Below are 10750 nucleotides of genomic sequence, written 5' to 3' on the forward strand. Positions count from 1 at the left end.
CAAATTTATACCCTTTAATGCCGGCAACAGGATTTCCATTTATTCACACACTTAACACACATACTACCCATAGAGGGTAATCTTTGGGTCATTATAATTAGATACCAATTGGAATCGACAGATATCAATTAGCCCGTCGAGATAGCAATTGGAATCGCCCAGATACCAAGTGGATTCAACTAGGAGATTGCGTATTGGAGTAGCACGATAGAATGAAAGAAGGGAAACTTCTAGATGTCCTACAGCCTCCTGCGGATGGGTACAAACGTCATCATACCATTCCACAAGACTCTACTAGACATCTGCTCTTGTACTTGTGAGACCGGTAACCTAGGCTCTAATACCAACTGTCACGTCCCAAACCTACGAGCCATGTGAGAACCTACCATATTACTGCCGAGTAGGCGAACCCTTACTAACCAACCCAATATTCAACAATTTTATTAACAAAAATATACTTAATGATCGTAATTTAAAAGTAAATACTCAAAATGACTCTGTTATTAATACAAAAAAGACTGCAAAATTTCCCGGGATCTAGTCTAGATAGGTACAAGAGCTCCTATTACACAAGAACAAAACCAAATAGACGACACAACCTCGACCTGAAATGAAATGAGCAAAGCCGTAGGAAGATGTCCAGTAATCCACTAAGAGAAACTTCAAGTAATAACCTGCAACACATCTACACACAAAAAGGATGTAGCAAGAGTAGTATCAGTACACCACAAGTACTGGTAAGCACCACAGGTCGACTAAGATTAGTTCACGCAACACAATATAAATCAACAGGATAAACAGATAGGCACTTAATACTCAAATTCAAGTCACAGAATATCCCACAACAAAGTCACAGCCTAAGATGAAGCTTCTAAACCACAAGTTTGTCAAGTCTCAATAATCTCACCTGATAATCACAAGTCCAATTTTCGTCCCTAGGTAGAGTCACTAATCCACAATTTAACTCAGTCAATGGTCATACTTATATCACAATAGACATTTAACATCCATACCAAAATCAGAACCAACGAGCATATAATAATGCAATGATGTGTAATGCAAAATATGATGATGTGCAATACAATGCACTGGCCAATCACTTAAACTGTACATATATGCTAATTGGTGTCTTTGCCCAATAGTCATGACCTGCAGGGGACCCATGATGCCCATGTACCACTCATTCCGGAACAAACCTCGGACCACGAGCTCACATCCTCACCCCGGGTCAAATGTGCCTTTTCATATATGGATATATATTTATTTTCACATCACTGTCAATCATCGACTATCAAGTAGTACCTCATATTCAACACAACTCGACTATAAAATCGAATAACACAATTGCTAATTCACTCAGAAGTTCCGCTCCATGCATTATATCATCATCACACGCAATATACGCAACGATGCTAATGAATGAATCAATGTCATGAAATATGCCCTTGATGGGCGTACACTATTATGCATTCGCTCAACTCACCCAATGCAACCCTTTTTATTGACAAGAACGAACAACGGTATGAATATTACCAATAACTCACAATTTATTGCGGAAATTAGATATACCTCTGAGTGAATATGCTTACCTGCGGGGCAACCCTTCTTAGTCGTAACAAGTGATCTCTCCTAATCATGCTTTCTCCGGTCACTTTTATACGTATATACAACTCACTAATCAAAGTCTAACTCAAGTAAACCGCAACCTACCTTGATGATGAGCAGGTGTTCGAGCTTCCATGAAGTATCCACCCTCTTAGCCTTTATCCGACATCCGCGAGAGATGATAGTTGAAGGGGAAGATGTGAAGAATGTTGGAGGAACCTCTTTTTCTTAGTGTCAAGGGTTTTTCTTTATGTAAAACCTAATAACAGCCTTGAAGGGTCATTTATTAAGAAATGAGGGTGAAATATAAAATTAAATATGGAAAAATGTATCCACTGGTCTGTGATGTCCGCTGCGGCGAGACCGGTGCAGCGGTACCCCGGCTGCTGAGGCGGGCCAAATTTTGCCCTGGCCCACGATTTTTAACTCTTTCCGAAATTGATTTTTCCCACTATTATTTATTTTAGATACCCTATAGGGCTTTTATTTTAAGAGCTTAGGCCTTGATTTGATACGGGTCAGCGAAGTATTAAATAACGACCAGGCGGGTTGCTATAATTTTCTTGTATAATACTGTACAATCAATTTTTTTAGTGTATATACCTACAGATTATACACCTTTAAACACCTATATACAAAATGTACTTGTCTTTTATATATAAGTGTATAACACTGTATAAAAGTGTTTTTGGGCCAAAGCTTTTGTAAGTGTTCACATACGCTCTCTTTCATCCCTTAACATTGAGTTTAGCGACTCAATGTTGTTTGAGGTCAGCACATCGTACCTACTTGCTAGAAAATGTGCCCTGCTCCACTTGTCAAATCCAATATCAAACTCGAGGCAATTAGCTGCTTCGGGGCATTTATCCCTTAATTGCTGAAAATGGTCATTTAACTCCTGGTAACCATACGTCTTTGCTGCATCATAGTATACATGAAGAGAATCTCCACATTGGAAAAATTTTCGAAGGTTATCACCAAGATGCTTCATGCATAGTCCATGATGAGCATGCTTAAAAATTCTAGAAACATAGTTTGCTATGCTCTTGTGCCTATCAGAGATGATGCACAAATCTGGTTCATCGGCGATTATATAACTCAGCTGCTCGAAGAAGTAGGTCCAAGATTCATCACACTCCTTGTCCACCACGCAAAAAACAATTGGATAGATATAGTTCTCAGTATACTGTGCGACGGCAGAGAACAACACAGCCTCATACTTCCCGTATAAATCTGTGCCGTCAACAGCAATAACCTTTTTCATGTGGTTATATCCTTGAATGCAAGCTCCGTCAGCTATGCAGTAATACTTAAACCTGTTCGCATCATCAAGATTAAGGCAAATACTGGAACCCGAATTTAGATTTTCAACCATGTACGAACAAGCAAGTAAGCAAGCATAACTGTGCTCCGGTGTCCCCCTAACCATGTTCTTAGCCATTAAACCTGCCTTCTAACACTGCCAATATCTTGGTTTACAATGGAACTCCCGGAAAACCATCCTCTGAATTTCCTTTGTCGTTGGCCCTTTGTTGTCAATATAGTCATTCATCAAGACTGATGCAAGGACAACTACAGAGGCATGCTTATGAGTGCTGTAACGTGTTCAACCCCGCAAGTGTGATCACCAATGTACTTGTAAATGCGAAACCTGTTAGATCCCGTATTTTGTACAATCGGACATTTCAAGATAATCGCAATAGATTAAGGGCGAGGCTATATCTTCGAGTTTGCTAACGCACAAGTTGCTTATGAATATTATTGGTATGGAAATATCAAGGAAGGCTAGGGGTAAAGAGGGAAATTCACAAGGTGGTTCATGGTAATATTGAGGAAGTCTAGGGGTAAAGAGGGAAATTCACAAGGTGGTTCATGAAAATATTGAGGAAGGCTAGGGGCAAAAAGGGAAATTCAAAGAAAGGGTTTATGATAAGGCCATGTGTGGCCGTGTGGTCCCCCACCCATGTCTTGGCCAATTAACTCAAGCCAAGAGTGGGGGCATGCGTTCCTCTTATATTTGTAGGAGTCATATATATATATATATATGAACAAGAGATAATCATCTAGATATTTCCATCTTTCTTTACAACATAAGAACTTGAAGAAAAAGGGAGCACCATTCGGCCATGGCTAGCCGAACTTAGGGCCATGAAAAATTGATCAAAAAAATAATTTTCTTCTAGCATTCCAACCAATTAGAAGGTCCCTAGTAAAGTGAAGTAGTCGTTGGAGCAAGCAAAACATCCATTCTTGCAAGTTACAAACCCTAGCCAAGTAATAGGACAAGTGGAAAAGGTAAGGTTTAATCTTCTCTTTCATATGTTATGGATGATTTGTGCATGTTGTAGTGTGTAGAAATGGATGGAATTCATGAAATTATGTGTGTTGGGTTGTAGCCGTGTAGGTACTTGTGTTGTGAAGAAGAGGTGAATTAATTTTACTTAGTATTTTAGTTGTTGTTGTGGTGGATTCTATGATGTGAATGAAGGTTTAAATGGTTCAAGTTGGTATTGTAATTGCTTGTGGGCTGTTGTAGGAGTTAATGTGATTTTAATATGGTTTCTTATAATTATGAGAATGAAGTTGCTAATGTGTAGATTGTTGGTGTAGTTCATGAATTTGGAAGAAAAGAATGTGTTGTTGTTCTTATGGAGTTGGGAGGTTACGGGTAGTATGTATCTTGGTTAGGCCATTTTAAATTAATTGTTGATGCTGCTAATATGATTGTTGGTATTGTTGTTAATAATTTGGCCGAGTTGAATTCTCGGAGTTGGTTGAATTTATAGGGGAAATGCTACCGAAATTTCTGTAAATGAAGTGTTAGTTTAGGGTTGGACTCTTAAGCATCTATAGCTAATGTTTGGTATCTACTAACATTGTTGTAGATCTTGCGAAAGCCGAGACTTGAGTTCGGATTAGCTTAGGAAGCGGGCAAGGTATGTAAGGCTTACCCTTTCTTTCTTTTGGCATGTCCTAGAGCTAAGTAAGGTATGACATACACCTTGGGGTAACTCTATTCTTTAATTCCGAGCTTGTTTACGATTCTTATTCACTTCTTGACATGAGCATTCTTAGTATAGTCGAGTTTATAGTATGATTAATTACCGAATAAAGCATAAGAGTTCCTGTTCCTAAAAGAGTTCTATAAGTATTAATGTCCCTAACTTCCGTAGACGGTCTCAGATTGCTTTGAAACGTTCGTAGAGGGTTCTGTAGTAAATGATGTCCATAACTTTCTTACGCTAACTCGGATTGACTCGAAACGTGTTTATGATCCTTCAAGTGTCGATTAGTGCACTTACTTATTGAGTCCTAAAAATTGTTTTATATGCATATGGTTTCTCACTACTCTGCTCGTGCATGCCTCAATATGTCCTTCACTGAGCCCGGGCCAGGATATGTTATCGTGCGCAGTTTTACTGCATTGTTCACCGAGTCCCTCAAAAGAGGGCCGGGACACGTTATATGTATATACACTCTGGAGTATGATGTGTTTTGGAGTATGATATGTTCTGGAGTATGATGTGTTCTGGAGTATGGTGTGTTACGGAGTTATTCCCTATTCTGGAGTATGATGTGTTATGGCGCCAATGACGGGGTGGCGACCATGTCTTGTCCACCGAGTCCCATAATGGGCCGGATAGGACATATCCCATCGACATGCATGATTTGTGTTTTAAAAGTAAGCATTTGGTACTCTGGATAGTGTACTTACTTTTTGTATTTCTCGTTCCGATTATGGCTTTGTTTACTGTATTTCATGTCTTACATGCTCAGTACATATTCCGTACTGACCCCCTTTTTCTTCAGGGACTGCGTTTCATGCCCGCAGGTACAGACGCTCACGTGGGTGACCCGCCAGCTTAGGACACCTATCCTGCTACTTTGGAGTGCTCCCTTGTTCCGGAGCCCATACTTTTGGTACAGATCCTTCTGTTGTACATATATATGACCATTTAAGGGTACGGCGGGGCCCTGTCCCGCCATATGATGCTGTGGTTACTCTTAGAGGCCTATAGACATGTATGTGGGTCATGGGTGGTCATCGTCAGTTATGTCAGTGTGGATTACGTTTTGGCAACTTCCTGCATTACGATAGCCTGACCGGCTTGTGTGTGATATCATATGTGATAGTTTATACAGCGTTTTGTCTTGCACTATAAAAGCCCTTATTATGCTAAACGCAAGTATGATAAATGTCTAACGGGTTGAGTCGTGACAGTGTAGGTTGAACGATAGATTGTATGATAAGGGGTGCTCGGTAGTCAATACTGGGTACCTGTCATGGCCCTCTGGTTGGGTCATGACAAAACCTATCCGAGTTCTCCTACTTATTGGCTCGCAATATCCAACCATAATTAGGAGAGGTGCATTCCACCTTATAATATTTGTTATTACTCTTGGTTGGTTTAAAACAAACAGAGTCTTTATTGTAGCTTTCTTCAATAAAATCTTTAAATACTCTTAGTTCTCAAATGTTTGCCCATAGTAAAAACCGGTTCTATCATTAAAGTAGTGGTTGCTTTGCGAACCACTTGGTGCCTGCCCATCACCCCCATCATCTCCATCACACTCTTGGTCATCACTATGAAGATCATCCATATCCATAAAATGATCACCCATGCCCTCATGTTTTAGTGAAGCGTCATCGGTTGGCGGCTGTGGCAGTGGTGGGTCTGTGGGTGGGGGTGGTGCTGCTAATGTAGAACCAACTTGAGACCTCTCAACAAAATTTATTCTTAAAACTGGACTAGAACCATTAGTAGCAATATCAAGTATGTACAATCCCACTTGCCTATCATTCGTTATGAAAGAAGGATGGGTTTTCCCTTAGTGGCAAAACATTAATCATATAACTAAAGCACAAGTCGCTAGGCTCACAATTTAACTCCCCGCTTTTCATTACACTCGTAACCAAGTCATTATACGTACCATTGCGACGCACGACAATCGGCACTGTCACCTTGCTCACATAATTCCAATTCCAACATTTTGGTGTCTCATCCCATTCACCCATGTAATCACTACCTATTATAATATATTCTGCAATCAACGCCATAATAAATCTATAACAGACTATGACTTTGATCTATGGTTGGTCGATGACTTTTTGATGACTGTGGTCTATGACTAGCTGACGAACTGTACCAGATACAGAACCAAAAAAAATTGCAGAAATTAGAAGCTTTTGGAGGGATTTTTTTTTATTTCTATTTTTGATAATTAAAATTGTTGGGGCTATGGGGACCAAAGTGTAGTTTTCAAAACTTTGGGGCTGGGATTTGACATAAAAGACGTCTAACATGCCGACATCATAAATGTTGGCTATTCCACCAATTTTTTTAGACTTATGGCCTTTGGGCAAAATACGTTTTCAGAATGGCCTTTTGGCCAATTGCCCCATGTAATTTTTGAGCTATTTTTTTGCAATGTGAATGAGCAAATTGTATATTTATGAAATTTTTCCTTTTTGGTTTTCGTAAAATATTTAACAAAACTCCGGATATTAGATTTAATTAAAAAAAAAATTAGATAGAAACAACAAGAAATAAAGTCTCCTCAAATTTGAGAAGCTACAACACCAAAAAAACCGTAACAAACACTAGAAATAAACAAATAATAGCAAAAATTACAAAAACCGCACCTTTAAATTGTAAGTACTTACCCATTAACTCTTTCATTTTCGTAATTCAGGTATAGTCTAATAACCATAATTTGTGACATGTTTTTTCCGAATAATTAAGGGAGAAAAAAAGAGAGAAAAAGATAAGAGCTAAGGGAGTATAAACTTGTTCTCTAAGAAAAATAAATGGGGCTAAGTGCTGAGTTTTAGGGAAAAAATAAATCAGCCATATATCCAGCCAAACGAAATGGCGAAAGAATAGGCTATTTTTTTCTTCTTAAAGTTTCTTAAATATAACACATCCTTTTTAAAACTTACCCTTCTTTTTCTTTTCCTTAATTAAAACCGAGTGAAAAAAAAAAAAAATACTAGGTTTACCATTAGCCGCCTCTTAAAATCCCAGTCATGAGTCACCTATAAATAAACATCTTATGTTGTCCTCTCTATTTCAAGAGAAGTTGCAACAAAAAATCGATACATTGAATTATAATGGAGAAGAAAGTTAAAGAAATCCCATCAGAAATTGCGTTCCAAATTTTAGGTTGGCTACCAGTTAAATCTTTGAACAGATTTAAGTGTGTATCAACATCTTGGTCTTCCATGATTTTTCAACATAGGCCTTACGACCACATAGTCGTAAATGTCACGTTGGATAACACTCGTTGCGCCCCTCGATCGGGTTCCATGAAAGCCGGTCTCTTTTGTGGGCCCATCCGTGCCCCCGCCTCTTCCAGAGAGCAGATTCAGGATTTAAACGTGGTGAGTGCATTGAATTCTAGTTTTTGTTAAATTATAATCTTATGTAACAAATAAAGATACTTAGACATGACAAGATAGTCGCTTGAGACTCTTCGAGGGTTTGTTTGTACATATCTAATGTAAGAATTCTACTTTGTTAGGGTATATGAATTTAACGGGCAGGGGTCTAAATTTTAATTTTATGTAACAAATTAAAGACACTTAGACGGGACAAGATAGTCGCTTGAGACTCTCAGATGTTCTGTTTGTACATATCTAATGTATAAATTCTACTTTATTAGATGTATATTTGAATTTAACGGGCGGGGAACTAAACTATAATTTGGTGTAACAAATTAAAGACACAGACATGGCAAGATAGGTCGCTTGATACTCCTAGATGTTTTGTCTAATTGTATCCGATATAAATACCTAGCTATTTGTAAAATCGTTACAATACATATATCGACAAACACATGTCATGCCATAAGTTTTTTTTTTTTTTTTTTTTCGATGTTTCACCTATACTCTAATATCTTCCTTTTTGACGTTTTGTATTTTTTTGTTCATTATCTAATTTTACTTTGACTTTACATGGGTTAAAAGAAGAGTCCGGAGCCAAAATGACATATTTTTGCAGCCATTAGCCCAAATAGGCTGCTTTTTTTTTTTATACCACAATGGGTATTTCGTTGAACGAAATACCCACACAACAATTTTTTTTTTTTTTTGCATTTCGTGAATATTAGAACGAAATAGGTTTTTTTTTTTTATATATATTTCGTGAATTTGAACGAAACTGATTTATTTTGTTTTTTTTTTGTATTTCGTGAATTAACTGATTTTCTTTTTTGCATTTCGCGAATTAATGAACGAAGTAGGTTTTTTTTTTTGTATTTCGTGAATAAAAAAACGAAATATGGAAAATATATATGAACGAAATAAAAAAAAATTCATATATATTTTCCAATTTCGTTTTTAGATGAAATAAAAAAAATTATATTTTCCATATTTCGTTTTTTTATTCACGAAATGCAAAAAAAAAAATAGTTATATTTGGTGAATTAATTCACGAAATACAAAAAAATAAATAAAAAAATCAGTTATATTTTGTGAATTAATTCACGAAATACAAAATAAATAAATCAGTTTCGTTCAAATTCACCAAATATAAAAAAAAAAAACCTATTTCGTTCTAATATTCACGAAATGCAACTGATAAGTTCCGCACCGGAACAGTGCTGTGTGGGTACCAACGAAATACCCATTGTGGTATAAAAAAAAGGCAGCCTATTTTGGGCTAATGGCTGCAAAAATATGTCATTTTAGCTCCGGACTCTTAAAAGAATAAAGCCTATATTTATAAATAAAGACTATGGTCATGAAAACTAAGATAGATCGTGTTAGTACAGTAACTTTGAGATAAGCATCTTTTTGAAAATGACTGAATTAACCCGAAGGTTGCGAGTTCGAGTCACCATGGGAGCAAGGAGGGAGCTCCTGGGGGAGGGGTTAAAAAAAAAAAAAGTTATCCAAAACTAACATTTTCTCTTTTGGATTGTTTTACAGGAAACGTTTGTTCAACAATTAAGTTTGCCCTATTTGTGTTATGAAAACATTACTCCAGTTGTAAACGGACTTGCTTGTCTTTACACGGGCCATCAAGTTTCACTTTTTAACATGTTTACTTGTGAGATTATGAACCTTCCCTCGTCAAGTTTACATCCTGAATCTAGTAAAATTTGGTATGCACTTGGTTTTGATCCTATCGACAATGTGTACAAACTGTTTAAAGTTTGTGCCATTCCTAAACCTGATCAGAGAACCAATTACTACGAAGATGATCGTGGCAATAAATATGACCTAGTCTACGAGGTCCTAACTTTGGATACAAGTTCAATATCGGAAGGGAAATGGAGGGAGGACATTGATAAGGCATATTATTGCGAATTTTCTAATGTCAGTGGTCAGAGTTACTTTGTAAACGGGATAATATTTTGGAAGTTTAATGGCCGTATTATTTCATTTGATGTCCACCAGGAAAAAATCAACATTATTGAACCTCCACCATGTTAGGATTTGAATCCCAAATCCGACCTTTGTAAGCAGGTTCCCAGGAAAGATTGGAGGGTCACAGCTGGACCACTTAAATACCAACCTCCTTAGACAGAACCTACTTACGCCGTGATGTAAGCGAAGAATAAATAGCACACACACAGATTTATAGTGGTTCACCCTCAATGTGAGAGCTACGTCCACGTTGCTGCTGCAGATCTTATTAAAGAAGAAATATTACAAGTGTTTACAACACTCAACCTCACAACCCCAATCCCAATTACACTCAAGAATTTTACCACAGAAAATTCTCTCAAAGACCTTCTCTTACTTAGGCCTTTCACTAAGAGTATTTCTCTTAGATTTTTCTCTCTCTTTGGGATGTGTTGTCTTCTTCAATTTGGTGTGTTTTACAAATGAACCATAAGCTACCTATTTATAGGAATGAATTTCCTATGATGAGGTAAGCGCTTACATCACGACTATCATGAGGTAAGCGCTTACATCACGACTATGTGAACAAAAGAATTGACTTGTTTGACCAATTCCACACCCAACAAATCTCCCACTTGAAGACTAATTTTAATTTGTCTTCACACTTTGATCGATGCAGCAGCTCTTTCCTAGTTTCATACTTCGTGCAGGCCAACTGAAGCTGAGCATAGCTTCAGTTTGTCTATCGTCACTGCCTTTGTCAGCATGTCTGCTGGATTCTGACTCCCTGCGATC

The 10750-nt window shown here is 37.5% G+C and overlaps 1 protein-coding gene across 1 annotated transcript; it reads left to right on the top strand.

The window, feature by feature from the left end:
* The first annotated feature begins 7655 nt into the window (after window positions 1-7655).
* On the top strand, window positions 7656-10042 carry LOC132601342 (putative F-box protein At5g62660). Its single transcript, XM_060314439.1, has 2 exons — window positions 7656-7987; window positions 9536-10042. Exons 1-2 carry the CDS (start codon window positions 7718-7720, stop codon window positions 10040-10042), a joined length of 777 nt encoding a protein of 258 aa, XP_060170422.1. The 5' UTR covers window positions 7656-7717.
* Window positions 10043-10750: the final 708 nt, after the last annotated feature.

This window comes from Lycium barbarum, chromosome 7 (genome assembly GCF_019175385.1).
Source record: "Lycium barbarum isolate Lr01 chromosome 7, ASM1917538v2, whole genome shotgun sequence".
Classification (NCBI taxonomy): Eukaryota; Viridiplantae; Streptophyta; class Magnoliopsida; order Solanales; family Solanaceae; genus Lycium; species Lycium barbarum.